Source organism: Drosophila erecta, unplaced genomic scaffold (assembly GCF_003286155.1).
Source record: "Drosophila erecta strain 14021-0224.00,06,07 unplaced genomic scaffold, DereRS2 tig00000021-arrow-pilon, whole genome shotgun sequence".
NCBI lineage: Eukaryota > Metazoa > Arthropoda > Insecta > Diptera > Drosophilidae > Drosophila > Drosophila erecta.
In genome coordinates, this window is record NW_020825198.1 from 12,211,324 (window position 1) to 12,226,210 (window position 14,887).

The window sequence follows — 14,887 nt, forward strand, 5'->3', positions numbered from 1 at the left end:
AATTTGTTTTTTTAATTACTATAAGAATTTAACATTGAGTTTCTTTATTAGACGTTCTTTATAATTTCGGTTACATTTTTCTAATCGATTCTGCCAAATAAAGTATCTATATATTATTTATTGGCATTACTAAAACTAATTGGGCTTACTCTTATGTGCAGAACCACTTGGACTTTTCGCAAACTTGCTTAATGGGATTCCAGTAAAGTCCCGAATTGCAGCTCATTACAACACCTCTCAAGCCAAAGCACTTGACGTATTTAGAGCAATCGCTTTGAAAAACTTCAAAATTCATGCCCGCTGCGCAAGAAATCGATTGAGCCGCCCGAAGATCTGTGCAATATTTATTGGACCAATCACATGACTTTATCTCCTGGTTCCAATACAAAGGATCTGGACACCTGCGCTCTAATGCCTCGCCATTACTACATTGCAAATACATGGTACAGTCCGTTGGATGAGCAAGGAAATCCACTCCAGGGCCGCAAGCCTTCTCCTCTGGATTGGAGTTCTCAACGTCGTTGTAGCAAACACTTGAGTCTCCACTGCAAGCGAATTTGGTATAGTCCCAATAAAGATTAGCTGGGCAATCCATAATTAGTTCATATCCGTTGCTACAGTGAATAAATTTATGGCAATTTGTTGGGTGGGGTAAATATTGATACCCGGTACTGCACGACAGTGGTGGTACATTTGAAGTTGTGGTATCAGGGGAAGAAGTTGATGAGGTTTCTAAGGTTGTGGATCTTGAGGAAGATGGAATTGGACTACTCGTGGTCTCGTATACTGGAGTGGAACTTGTGTCAGATATCGTTGTACTTTCTCCAGGTTTATTTTCTGCTGTAGTGGAATCCTGTCCTGCAGTACTGCTTACTCCAGGTGACAGGGTAGAATCGTCTAAAGTAGTGCTTTCATGGGGAATATTCGTCGTAATCACAACTGTGCTACTTTCCTCTGGATAAGGTGTAGAATTCTCTATAGTGGTATCGTCCTTGGGGTTATTTGTAGTATGTTCACTACCTGTGCTACTATCCTCTGGAGAATGCGTTGAATAATCTATGGTGGTGCTGTCCATAGATCCAGCAGTAGTTGATTCGGCAGGAACGATAGTACTAGATATGTCAGGAATCGGTGTTGAATCTTCTACAGTGGTGTCATCGCCAGGATTATCAGTAGTTGTCTCAATTGCAAGAGTTGTGTCTACATCAATCGTAGTGGTCTCTTCAGGATGCTTTGTTGTGTCCTGGGCGACAGTTGTAGATTTGTCAGTGATCGGTGTTGAATCTTCTAACGTGGTATCATCCCCAGATTTATCGGTTGTTGTCTCGATTGCAAGAGTTGTGTCATCCTTAATCGTAGTGCTCTCTTCCGGATTATTAGTTGTGTCCAAGGCGATAGTAGTAGATGCATCAGGAATCGGTGTTGAATCTTCTATCGTGGTGTCATCCACAGATTTCTCGGTTGTTGTCTCGATTGCAAGAGTTGTGTCATCATTAATCGTTGTGCTCTCTTCCGAATTATTAGTTGTGTCCAAGGCGATAGTAGTAGATGCATCAGGAATCGGTGTTGAATCTTCTACCGTGGTGTCATCCACAGATTTATCGGTTGTTGTCTCGATTGCAAGAGTTGTGTCATCATTAATCGTAGTGCTACCTTCTGGATCTTTAGTTGTGACCTCGGCGACAGTAGTAGATTGCTCAGGAATCGGTGTTGAATCTTGTACCGTAGTATCTGCTCCAGGTTTATCGGTAGTTGTCTCGATTGCCAGAGTTGTATCATCATTAATCGTAGTGCTCTCTTCCGGATTATTAGTTGTGTCCTGGGCGACATTTGTAGATTCGTCAGGAATCGGTGTTGAATCTTCTACCGTGGTGTCATCCACAGATTTATCGGTTGTTGTCTCGATTGCAAGAGTTGTGTCATCATTAATCGTAGTGCTCTCTTCCGGATTATTAGTTGTGTCCAAGCCGATAGTAGTAGATACATCTGGAATCGGTGTTGAATCTTCTACCGTGGAGTCATCCCCAGGATAATCAGTAGTTGTCTCGATTGCAAGAGTTGTGTCTTCCTCAATCGTAGTGCTACCTTCAGGATCTTTAGTTGTGACCTCGGCGACAGTAGTAGATTGCTCAGGAATCGGTGTTGAGTCTTGTACCGTAGTATCTGCTCCGGGTTTATCGGTAGTTGTCTCGGATGCCAGAGTTGTGTCATCATTAATCGTAGTGCTCTCTTCCGGATTATTAGTTGTGTCCAAGGCGATAGTAGTAGATGCATCTGGAATCGGTGTCGAATCTTCTACCGTGGTGTCATCCCCATGATTATCGGTAGTTGTCTCGATTGCCAGAGTTGTGTCATCATTAATCGTAGTGCTGTCTTCAGGATGCTTTGTTATATCCTGGGCGAGAGTAGTAGATTGCTCAGGAATCGTTGATGAATCTTTCACCGTAGTATCGGAACCTGGCTTATCGGTAGTTGTCTCAGTTTCAAGAGTTGTGTCAACCTCAATCGTGGTGTTCCCTTGAGGATCATTAGTTGTGGTCTTACCGACTGTAGTAGATGTGTTAGGAATCGGTGTTGTATTTTCCATCGTGGTATTACCCCCCGTAATTTTGGTAGTTGTCTCGATCCCAAGCGTTGTATCTTCCTCATTCGTAGTACTGCCCTTAGGAGCATTAGTTGTTTCATTGGCGACTGTAGTAAACTCGTCAAGAATCGGTGTTGAGTCTTTGACAGCTGTTGCGTTGTCAGGTTTATTACTTATTGCACCTGATAGTGCTGTAATACCCGAACTGTCATTTCTAGTACCTTCTGCTTTAAGCGGTAGCGATTTGTTTTTTGGAAGATCGGTTATATTTCTTTGATAGTAGTATGGCACGCCAGTTTCCTGATTTGATGCCGTATCGTCGTTTTTGTTTAAGTGGTAGTGGTTAATTATTTCACTTGTCTGAGCTTTTGTAGACTGAGTATCACTATCGACTTGATTGCTTAGGTTGTGTAAAGCCTGTTGATGTTCCGTATTTACGTACACTACTTTTGTAATTACTACTGTCACCACAACGCATAATATAAATTTCTTAATATTCATCACTACCGATTTACGTTCGAGTTGCACAGAAGCATTTGCTGAAATGATACCTGTGCTTTGTGCACTGATATTTATAACAGCAATTAAAGCCATTCCACATCTTATCTGATCTTTTTCGCGAAGTCCGCTATCTTTAAGAGCAATTCAATTGTATTGCCGTCTGGTGAAAAACAATTACGTTGTACTGCTATTTCTTTTATTTAATGTACATTTTCGGGTGTTACAAAATACTTCCTCGTCAATATGCGGTTATTGCACCTGGTGAGCACCCGAGAACTCAATCGTATTATCGCAGGTATAGTCACACGATTGAAGAGGTTGGTTCCAGTACAAACCACCCGGGCAGCTCAGTTTAAAGCCAATGTTGTAGACACACTGGATAAATTTATTGCAGTCCGGTGGATAGGGCAAAAATGGTAGTCCGGATGCGCAATTCAAGGTCGGTGGATTGGTGGACTCGTCTTCGGCATCATCACAATGCAGAGAGTCCCAGTTGCAAACATTCAGCTCGCGGTCCCAATAGAGGCCTTCCGGACATATTTTCAAAATTCCCTCACCGTGCAGGCATTGATAATACTCTCTACAGTCGGGTGCTGGGAGAAACAGATCTTCATCAGCACACAGGACTGGAGGTGGTAGTGTTGTGGCTGGAACCTCCGTAGTATCCTCCTCAGTGGTAGATGCATCTGTTGCTAGATCAATGATGGTATCTTCTTCAGACGAGGTGGATCCACTTACAAGAAGTGCAAACAATCCAAGCAATCCAACAATCTGAAAGCCTTAAAGAAATTGCGATATTGGTTTTCGGTTCAGGGTGCGAAAAAACGGAGCTACCTCTCATGTTTTTAAAATTACACGTTCCGACAGAGTAAAAGTTTTTACTAAGGTACCGTGCTTATATAGCATATTCCTCAACGTTATACAGAACTAATCATCATCAATATTTATCGGTGTAATCAACTGTGATTACACGTGTGTTGTTAGTCATAAGTCATAGTAAATTAACTTCACATCCTTTGATCAATTTATTACCTCCCAAGTTTCTACAAAAAATGAATCGATAGAAATATTCTCTCTGCACCACAACAAGCTATAGCAATTATCATACATATTTTCAAATTAATGATATTTATTCAAGGTAAATAATAGCTTACAATATTGTTCTTAATTAGTAGGATACTAAAAAATGATCAATAACACATTTATTATTGTTAATATGGCTGATTATTTACGTGTCCATTCTTAGGTATTTCCTTGTCGATTCCTAATTAGTACGCGTTATCAGTATTGACCATTCTTAACTACAAACGCTCGAGCATTAAGTGTTCTGGGAAAATAAAACTTCTGCCCTAGTTACCTCAAGTGCATCCGGAAACATATAAACTGCGATTCGCAAGCCCCTTACCACAAAAGTATATTATATTTAGTTTCCTTAAGATGTGCTTTAAATTTTCAAATTGACTTACACGATTTACTTTAATAGTATTTCCTTTGTTTCGAGCTTTAAAGATAAGAATAACAATTTATTAATTAAATCGATACATATTTGCACGTATTAGAAAATAAACTATGTATATGTGAATATTACATATCTTTTATACAGAAATTTTTAAGTTCCATTTATCAATTTAATGATTGTCAACTTGATTCTGTGAGTCATCTCTGTAACTGCTTTTTGCCTTAACATTATCTTATCGCGAATAATTGAAAAGTCAATTACTAGATCTTGATAACCGTAAGTTCAATGGATACTTATAAGCAGATATATTGTATCCATAACACACGAGCATCCGTGCCTGAACTAAAAACATTCCATATAGATTTTGTGGGCTTTACGATCTTGTTTTTATTCAACCAATTATATTTGTTTTCCCTTCTCCACTAAATAGTTCGAATTCATTATCAATCAAGTTATTGCAATCTTATCATGTTTGCCCAAGATAGTGATAAAAATAGCACTTTAGTGACTTGTTGTATGCTAATTAAAGGCTGAATCAGATGCAGCTCGAAATGCTATAAATGCACCGCATACTGCAAGTTATTCACAAATCGTCGCTGCAATGAAGTGTAAGTACTCGAGGAGAATTTGAATATTATTCTTTAACATTAAAGACAAACGCTTTTGGGTTTCAGTGGTCTGGATGTTGATGTCCTTGCAGCTTATGCTGCTAGCAACTGCTCTCAGTGCCAGACAATGTGTCAAGCCAACTGTTTCACCAAAGCCCACTGAGGATCCTGATGATCCCACGGATGAGCCCTGGGATCCCACAGATGACTCATCGGAGGACCCATCGGATTCAACCGATGAACCATGGAGTCCCACTGCTAGGCCCACAGTAGCACCTACTGAACCGCCATTTAATACCACATCTACTCAAAAACCATCGGAGCCAACGGAAAATCCATTGGATCCCACGGTAGAGCCCACCAATGAACCATCGGAGCCAACCGGGGAACCCACTGAAAACCCATCGGATCCCACGGGACAGCCCACTGGAGCAACATCTAATCCATCAGATCAACCTACTGACAGTTCCACTGGTCAACCGACTCAAGAACCAACTGAAGAGACTGAGATACCGACAGGGGAGACCACTGAAGGTGCATCGGATTCCACTAAAGATCAATCGGAGCCAACCGGAGAAACCACTGAAAATACATCGGATCCCACAGAACCCCCCACTGGAGAAACATCAAATCCATCAGATCAACCCACTGACAGTCCCACAGGTCAACCGACTCTAGAACCAACTGAAGAGACTGAGATACCGACGGGGGAGACCACTGAAGGTGCATCGGATTCCACCAATGAGCAATCGGAGCCAACCGGGGAACCCACTGAAAATCCATCGGATCCCACTGGACGGCCCACTGACGGTCCCACAGGTCAACCGACTCTAGAACCAACTGAAGAGACTAAGATACCGACGGGGGAGACCACTGAAGGTACTTCGGATTCCACTGCAGAGCACACTAGAGAAACATCAATTGCCACGCATGAGCCCGAAGAATCCTCGGGCGATCCATCAGATCAGACAAATCCAACCACCCAGACAACTCCCAGCGTGGATGCGAACGCCTCCTGTCGAGCTCATCAAGGAGTCCAGTTCCTGCCGCATCCGTACGATTGCCATTTATACATACACTGCGATGGGGATATAGGATTCGTCATGGATTGTCCAAGTGATCTATACTGGAACTCGGTCAAACTGACTTGCGACAAGTCCTGTGCCTAGACAAATAAAATACATATATTATAATAGCGTGCTCTCAAAAAACGTTATTTTCCCTAGATGGGTTTCCCTTTAACTTTTGAGTGATCTTGGGGAGAAACAAGACCTTGTTCGTGACATTCATTCACAACTTTGCGAATTCCGAACACCAAATTTTGGGGAGTGGTTACACTGCGATAGGTGATGACTTCTAGGAACTACAATGCCCAAAGTTCACATCTCAATTAGACTGACACGAAAGGGCCATGTCTAACATGATCAACGTAATTGACAGAGATAAGGGTCAATTAGAGTCTGCCAGTCCAAAATAATGAGGTATATAAAAGGCAGCAACTTTTTGGCAATTATGCGGAGTACATCTCGATCATCACAAGAGGAATAAAATAAGTGGACAAGATGAAAGGTGAGTGTGTGTGGTGCCCCAAGAGTAACCAGGACTCTAGTTTCTACTTTTCTCGTATCCAGCTACTCTGCTCACTGTGGTGGCACTCACTGCAGTGGCTGCTCTAGTTGGAGCCGCCGATCCTGAATGTATCTACCGGAGGACTAGGAAGCTCCCGATGCACTGGCCCAAGCCCTTGAACTGTTCCTCCTACTACCGTTGCACCACCAAGAACGCTGTTCGCATGGTGACGTGTGCGCCGGGCAAGGAGTACAATCCCAAGAATGGCAAGTGCATTACCGCAGGACGAGGTCTGTGCAAGCTGAGTCTTATAGCTCCACTTGCTGATGTAGGTTTTCGAGTTTTATTCAGTCCCATTTTATTTATCGCTTCCTCTAAATAACTTCTACCCGATCTTCTGTAGTCCACCAACGTGTGCTCCACCGAGGTGAACGGAGCCTACATAGCCAAGAGTGGATCTTGTGGCGAGTTCTTCATCTGCGACGAGCAGTATGCCTATCCACAGAAATGCGATTTGGGCAGCTACTTCAATGAAACCCAGGCTGCCTGCGTACCGGATACAAGCACCACGTGCTGGCAGAACCTGTGCATTAATCAGACCACCAGTGCATATCTGCCCAATGAGGCGAACTGCGGTAGCTACTATGAGTGCTCCGATGGAGAGGCCACTCTTCAGACTTGTCCCCAAGGCAGTTTCTTCAACACCTCAGCTGATGCCTGCACTGTCGATGAAGGAAACTCCCAGTGCTGGGTTAACTTCTGCATTGGACAGACTAATGGGTTCTCTGTGGCCGACAAGTCCAACTGCTCCATGTTCTATGTGTGCTTCAACAATACGGCTACCGCTCAAGAATGTCCCGAAGGAAGCTACTTTGAGGACAACAACTGGGGTTGTGTTCCCGGCACTTGCACTACGGAGGCACCATGCGATGACTCCACAACCACCACCACTGAACCTTGTGATGAGGTGACCACGGAGCCTCCGGCATCCGGCGATTGCGGTGATATAAAGAACGCCGACTTCATTCCCGACGAAGATAACTGTCGCAAGTACTTCATTTGCATTGATGGTGTCCTGGAGGCCGGGGATTGCGGCAAGGGTAACTTCTTCAATGCCACGCTCAGTGTTTGTCAGGTTGACGCAGACAACACTTGCTGCGTGGCGGATTGCACGGAGGGAGATGCTCAAGTGGATCCCCAGGACTGCACCAAGTACTTCAAGTGCCAAAGCGGCGACTGGACTTCCGTGTCCTGTGATAGTGGCAGTTATTTCAATGCCACTCTGAGCTGCTGCCAAGTGGATGTGAACAATGTGTGCATTAATGCATCGGGCACCTCAACACAGCGTCCCACAACTTCAACCGCTATTGCCATTAGCAAGTGCAATGCCCGAGACCCTCCAGCCAGTGGAAAGAACTGCTGGACCTACCAGACCTGCATCAATGGCCAGTGGCAGGATGGCACTTGCCGCAGTAACACCTACTTCAACGCCTCCGTTGGCATTTGCCGCGAGGATACCGACAATGTCTGCCCGGAGAACAGATCGAGTGGGTCGCGCCAGAAGAGGAGCGTGGAGGACTGCACCTGCGAGGGAGGCATCAAGCAGGGAGCCATTGTAGGTCACTCGACCGACTGCGATAAGTACCTGATCTGCGAGAACGGAGAGTTGGTGGAAGGTGTGTGCGGCTTTGGCAATGTCTTTCAGAGTTCCAGCGGCACCTGTGTTCCGGACACCAAGGCCACCTGCTGGATATGCTCCAACAAGCCGAATGGCTACCAGATGGCCAGTGCGATCGACTGCACCAGCTATTTTACGTGCTGGAATGGCCAGGCCACGAAGCACACCTGCGGATCCGGTGAGTGGTACAATGCCGATGGTATGTGTGCCATCGATGTGACTGGCAAGTGCATCAACCCATGCACCTCCTGCGGCGGCAACGGCAACGGCGACAGCAACGTGGCCCATCCCATCTGTACCAAATACTTCCATTGCACGGACGGAGTGCCCCAAGTGGTGGACTGCGCCTCTGGAGAGGCGTTTGATTCAGCAACCGGCCAGTGCTCCACTACCGTGGAGTGCTCCGCCAAAAAGTGCGCCACCGCCAGTGATGGAACCACCTACCCAGTCGCCGGAGAAGATGGCCAGTTTTACGTCTGCCTTGACCACGAGGCCGTTATAGAATCCTGCCCGGCCAACACAGTATACATCGACCTGGGCATATGCCAGCCCCAACCCAGCGTAAGTTAAGCCAATTAAATGACAGCAACAATACTCGTCTTCAATACTCCCTGAGAATAGATCCCTAAGTATCACTTGGAACAGAAGTGATTCTGTCATCATCTGGTCTTCATCAATTAACACCTTGTTCTTTTCAACAAATTTAGACCGATTGCGATCAGACCGTTTGCAACGCTACCACTTTGAACTGGACGTATCCTTCTCAGAACAAGGATTCCTCGACCTTCTGCCTGTGCGAGGAAGATGGTGGATATATCAAGTCCTGTGCAGCCGGATTGTTCTACGACGAAGCTGAAGGAGCCTGCACTTTCGTAAGTAGTCGGCGACAAATGTGGCGACCTACATGTTTTCAACAACAATCCCTTCATTCCCTATTACAGTCCGGAAACTGCGATCCCCGGGTCTGCACCGGCAAGTTGGATTTCTACGTCTCTCCGGACTTCGAGGACCAGAACAGCTTCTGCTTGTGCCGCGCTGGAGATCCCATCTCAGTTCCCTGTCCCATTGGCTACACTTTCAGTAGCGAGGACCTCGAGTGCGTCCTCATTCCACTGCCAGATGTGAGCCGTCCGAAATGTCCGAAAATACAGACATGAGTTCATTATGTATTCCAAATACCCTTACAGCCACGTTGCTGCGCCAATGGCTGCGTAGGAAAGACGGACTTCTCAACTTTTCCGGCCAATGAGGGTACCGATGGCTTCTGTCTCTGCGTGGCCGAGGTTCCCAAGTACAAAACTTGTCCGAAGAACGCCGAATTCGATGCCGAGCTAGGTGCCTGCATCTCCACTGGGGTAAGCCATCGTTAATGCCGTGTTTGAAGCCCCTCTAATTTATATTTGCAGGAGGAAACCACATGCCCTGTGAATGCTTGCGATGCCGATATTTGCGAGGACGCTCTGGAGTACAGTACCTTCCCTGTTTCGAGTGATCCCTCCGCATTTTGCTACTGCGACAACTTCTGCCCCATCTATAAAACCTGTTCCAAAGGTCAGGTCTATGACGAATATCTAAATATTTGCACGGAAGCAGAGGTGGGTGGTGCCAGTTTTCGATTTAAAAGATACAGATATTAAAAACCCTAAAAACTGATCTTTTCCCTCCAGGATCCTTGTATTGCCAGCAAGTGCAATGCTCAAAAATGTGAAAGCACTCCGGACTTTACACCATATCTGCCCAACGAAGGAACGGATGGCTTCTGCTATTGTATTGGCGGCCTTCCCACTTATCGGGCATGCGAGGAAAACGAGGAATTTGATCCCACCATGGGAGCTTGCCTAGCGGTTGCGGTAAGAAATTACCGCCAGATATCCAGATACTTGGGGTTAATGTAGTAATATTTTCAGGATGCCAGTGCGCGCGCCCTGTGTGATGCTGACCTATGCGCCACCTTGGGCAATAACGTGCCCTTCCCAAAAAACGCGGGCGGCCATGAAAATGCTGCCTTCTGCTACTGCCAGATGGGGGTGGTGGCCTTGGCACACTGCAGCCCCGAAATGGTGTTCGATGAGCAGGAGGGACGCTGCGCAGTTCAGGCTGTAAGTAAAAGGATTCAGCTGCTAAATAAATAAATAACTCGCTCACTTTCTAAACACTTCCTAGGCATCCGTGTCCGTTTGTGAGCCGGGTAAGTGCGACAGCTCGGATGAGTACAAAACATACGCGGCTCTGAATACGACTGAAGGCTTCTGCCTGTGCGTGAGCGGAGCTCCTGTGTTCAAGAGGTGCCTCAGGGACCAGAGCTATGACAGTTTTCGGAGAACCTGCCTTTCTGCCGCCAATATCGGTCAGTTCGGCCTTTGCGATGACAGACGATGCGGCAGTCGCGCCACTTCCACTTTTGCAGCATTAAATACGACGAATGGATACTGCAGCTGCCAGGATGTGGGCGTGTCCACCTTCATCCGTTGTGCGGATGAACATATTTACGATTCGAGTGCGGGAACTTGTGTGGTCGAGGCCGAGAAGGAAGCCACGGCTATGATCTCCTGCAACCTGAAGGAGTGCCTGAGGCGGGGCCAATACGAGCCTTTTGCCGCCGAAAACACCAGGTCCGGATTCTGCTCCTGTGACGATACGAGGCGCGTTAGTGTCACCTATCATCCTTGCGGTGAGGGCGAAACCTTTGTTCCGGAACTCGGTACTTGCGACAGCCACAGCATCCAGAAGCGTTCCGTGGAGTCGGAGGAAAACGTAAGGTCCCTGAACTTGTTCAAGAAATTCTTTCCAAAACTCTTCTAGGCCAGCCTTGAGCTAGCTGCCTATTTACTCTTATATACATTATCCTACGACCTTAGTTGTTATTTATGAGTTATGTTGTTTGTGAATGTTCCGCTTGTTCCACTTCTATACGTATTAATACCCAATATTGTACTCTAACCCTAACCATATATGCGCTACAATAAATTCAAAAGAGATGAATTACAAACATTTCGGCTTTTTATTTGTGTGGCTATAGAATGGAACATGTGGATATGGCCGTCTTTCAGAAAAAAAATCTAAAAGTTTGATGTAAAGGGCATAGTCGGCTAACGAAATTCAATATTTCACTATTGTGTGTGATAAACTGGGCTGATTTTATCTTCCATTTTCCTTCTTCCGTTCCAGACATGTATCTCGGATGAGAAGCGCTCGGTACCAGCGAACTGCTCCCAGTACGAGGTGTGCGTCGATGGTCACTGGCGCCGACGCACTTGCTCCGACCAGCGATACTACAATCCGGAGCAGCAGAGATGCCTGGAACCGCGTGATGACTTGGTCTGCGCCTACGCAAGGGTATCCCATGTACCGACCTGCAGCAGCATCAACGAATCCCTGACGATTCCGGCCAAAAGCGGCAATTGCCTGCAATACTTCCGCTGCTCCGGCGGCAAATGGCGACTGCGCAACTGTCCGAGACAGCACTACTACTCCTCGTTGATAGAATCGTGTCTGCCATTCCCGCGGGGTCATGAGCAGGACAGGAATCAAACTATTTGCAATTGGGCGATGAGCAAGCAAGCTGGTAATACCTCTGAAGATTGCCAGCACCTGGCAGTGCGTCCCTCTTTGGCGGGCGGCTGTCAGAGCTACCTGATGTGCCTGGACAACTCCTGGTGGCTGCACCAGTGTCCCTTGGGCATGTACTTCAGTCGGCAGCACAACTACTGCCTGCCCAATGATGCGGGGATGTGCTTCCTGCCGGCAGAGCGGAGAGGAAACTGCTCCAACGGAGAGAGCAGATCCGTGGTGGGCAGCTGCCACAGCTACGAACTGTGCTCGGGTGGCCAGTGGAGGAGGAGGCGCTGCCAGGAAAGGGAACAGTTTGAACCCATGCTGGGCTGTGTGCCCAGCGATGGAAGCTGTCAAGACAATGGGATGCGACGCATCTGCCAGGAGGGGCAACTTCAGGCTCAATTCGGGAACAACTGCTCTCAGGGATTCCTATACTGTGAGGCAGAGCAATGGCGTCTGGGCAGCTGTTTGAAGGGGCACAGTTTCGCTAGGAATCGCAACAAGTGTCAGTTGCAGTCGCAGTGCCAACTTCAGCTAAGGGATCTTCCTGCGGAAAACCGGTGTGTGGGTCAAATGGATGGGCTTAGTGTCCCCGATCCCACAGATTGCACTCGATTTTACCTATGCCTGCAACAAGTTCCTACCATCCTGCAGAGCTGCTCCTCTGGCAGCTTCTTTGACTCCACCCAGGGATACTGCCGACCGAATGATGGTTCCTGCCAGCTGGCGATTTGTTCCGGACAAGAAGATGGCAAGCTGGTGGCTCATCCGGAGGATTGCCGCTCCTACTACAGCTGCTCCCGCCGGAATGGAACTAGTCTAGTGCAATGCGATGAGGGTCAGTACTTCCACAGTTTGCTTTCCATTTGCCGCGCTGATCATGGCCAGTGTCGAAATGTTCCCAATCAGGATGACACGGAAACTGCACCCAGATTGTGCTCCGGACTTCATGGAGCTAAACTACCTCACGAGCGGTACTGCAATTTGTACTACGCCTGTGTCAAGGGACTAGCCTTTCCCGTTGAGTGCCCACTACAACATCAATTTAATCCGGTGCTGTCCATGTGCGAACCGGAATCGCAGGCCGTACAGCCGTGTCCAAGCGGTCACCTGGATGGAAACGTAAGCTACGTTTATAGCTGTGGCGACCTGCAGGACGGCACCTTCCTGGCCAATCGGACAGACTGCACTCGGTACTTTATCTGTGCCGGAGGAGTGGCCACTGCTCAGCGATGTGCTGCAGGCTCCTTTTTCGATTCGGCGCAATTACTCTGTCTTACGGATGACGGCTCCTGTCCGCTGGTGGAATCAGTACCCGATGATGATGACAAACCCAACAACCAGCACGTGCCTCCAGATCCGGTGGTTTGCGAAGGCAAGCATGGGTATATAATGCTCGATCCGGCCAACTGTAATAATTTTTACCTCTGCGTTTCTGGGAAACTCCGGCATGAGCTTTGCTATACGGACCACTTCTTCAATGCCACATTGCAGCAGTGTCAGCCCTATGAGATGACCTCTGATGGGAATAACCAGACAGAAAGTCCCTTACAATTGCGGCAGATAGAACCTGGAAGACAGGAGAGCGCAGTTACAAATGGAAGCTGCAAGGATGCACCCACCTCTTTTGTCGGCATATGTGGAGTCATCGGAAATGGTGCCTCCGTGGCGGAACAGGGTGATTGCCGAAGGTATACCAGTTGCGAGGACGATGAACCCGTTTCCCAGCGATGTCGCAATGGCGAGAGTTTCGACAGCCTTCTGGGAATCTGTCGACAAAGCGATGGAACCTGCCTCTTGGAGAACGGCGAAAGAGTGGGAGTCTGCAACGGAAAGCACGGACAACTGGCACGGGATGCGGACAACTGCCGGGGCTACTTCACCTGCGTTCATGGCCAGCAGATCGACGGCGAGTGCGCCCAGGGTGAGTTCTTCAGCCGGGTGACCAGCAGCTGCGAAGTGGATGTCCTGCAACAGTGTAAAAGTGAAGCAGACGACGTTATCATCGCCGATAATCAGGGTTAAATGAATGATGTTGATCTAATAAGTTAAGTCTATCTTATGGTGGTGGTTAAATACATTTACTAAAAAAAGCAATTGCATGAGGGAGGAGGATTATACCCGACTGGGCAGAGCACTCAATTCCCTAAATACGAGTATGTTGCTATAGGAGGCCACATAAACTGACCAAAGACTTCTAATTTGAGCTCATGACGCAACACAGAAGACCAATAAATGTCAACTGCCTAGCTTCATTCTGGAATCTCACTTGTATTGTACTAACTAAACGAAATTGTCAATCCAAAACAAAGGAGACCGACCAACGTCGAAATCAGCACGTACCTACCCCGAAAATAACCAAATACGGCAAGGGTTCTGAATTTATTAATGACGTGCATTCAATCAAAATAGATTCACAGCCACACAATAATAGTACTTACACCATACGAGTAGCTGACAAAGTCGCAAACCACTCTATTTTTATGGTCACGAATTTGACCGGGTAATCATGAAGGGTGCGTTGTTCAGGGTTCCCAGGGGATAGCTTCATTCGAGCCACCAGTAAATGTTGTCTATAGGTCAACCTCTCCACCTCTATTCCATGTATAGGAGTCAAAACGCCATGACGACCATAGGACCTATATAGGACCTATGTAGGACCCTATGAATAACTACGTCACTCACAACTATCAATATTGTGGTCAGAATACGCGGGCTCGGTGGTCGGCCTAATTTAAAATTAGAAAGTCATCACGAAGAACCTCGTGCAACAGCGAGTCAAATACCATATTAATAGGATATTCGTGTTAAAAGTGGCGTCCGTATGTGCCACATACCTCTTTAGAATGGGTGTGAGCTTTGGTTTGGTCAGTGATGGGAAAGTGCAGATTGTAATGGGAAAGGTACTTTTTCAAATGAGCAGAAAGTTCTAT

At 46.9% G+C, this 14,887-nt stretch overlaps 4 protein-coding genes across 4 annotated transcripts; 2 read left to right on the forward strand and 2 right to left on the reverse strand.

Annotated features, from left to right (window-relative positions):
- Window positions 1-139: 139 nt before the first annotated feature.
- LOC6544681 (mucin-5AC) lies at window positions 140-3,120 on the reverse strand. Its single transcript, XM_026978168.1, has 2 exons — window positions 3,100-3,120; window positions 140-3,001 (listed from the first exon to the last, which is right to left on the reverse strand). The coding sequence occupies exons 1-2, from the start codon at window positions 3,118-3,120 to the stop codon at window positions 152-154; spliced, it is 2,871 nt and encodes a 956-aa protein (XP_026833969.1). The 3' UTR covers window positions 140-151.
- Window positions 3,121-3,267: 147 nt separating this feature from the next.
- On the reverse strand, window positions 3,268-3,956 carry LOC6544682 (probable endochitinase). Its single transcript, XM_001972437.3, has 2 exons — window positions 3,920-3,956; window positions 3,268-3,864 (listed from the first exon to the last, which is right to left on the reverse strand). Exons 1-2 carry the CDS (start codon window positions 3,924-3,926, stop codon window positions 3,335-3,337), a joined length of 537 nt encoding a protein of 178 aa, XP_001972473.1. The 5' UTR covers window positions 3,927-3,956; the 3' UTR covers window positions 3,268-3,334.
- Window positions 3,957-4,271: 315 nt separating this feature from the next.
- On the forward strand, window positions 4,272-6,347 carry LOC6544683 (cell surface glycoprotein 1). The gene is made up of 3 exons (XM_026978169.1): window positions 4,272-4,295; window positions 5,074-5,152; window positions 5,219-6,347. Exons 1-3 carry the CDS (start codon window positions 4,272-4,274, stop codon window positions 6,319-6,321), a joined length of 1,206 nt encoding a protein of 401 aa, XP_026833970.1. The 3' UTR covers window positions 6,322-6,347.
- A 310-nt stretch (window positions 6,348-6,657) lies between these two features.
- Window positions 6,658-13,979, forward strand: LOC6544684. Its single transcript, XM_026976931.1, has 11 exons — window positions 6,658-6,721; window positions 6,784-7,049; window positions 7,125-8,960; window positions 9,107-9,271; window positions 9,341-9,520; window positions 9,587-9,754; window positions 9,806-9,994; window positions 10,067-10,249; window positions 10,307-10,498; window positions 10,563-11,153; window positions 11,568-13,979. Exons 1-11 carry the CDS (start codon window positions 6,715-6,717, stop codon window positions 13,977-13,979), a joined length of 6,189 nt encoding a protein of 2,062 aa, XP_026832732.1. The 5' UTR covers window positions 6,658-6,714.
- Window positions 13,980-14,887: the final 908 nt, after the last annotated feature.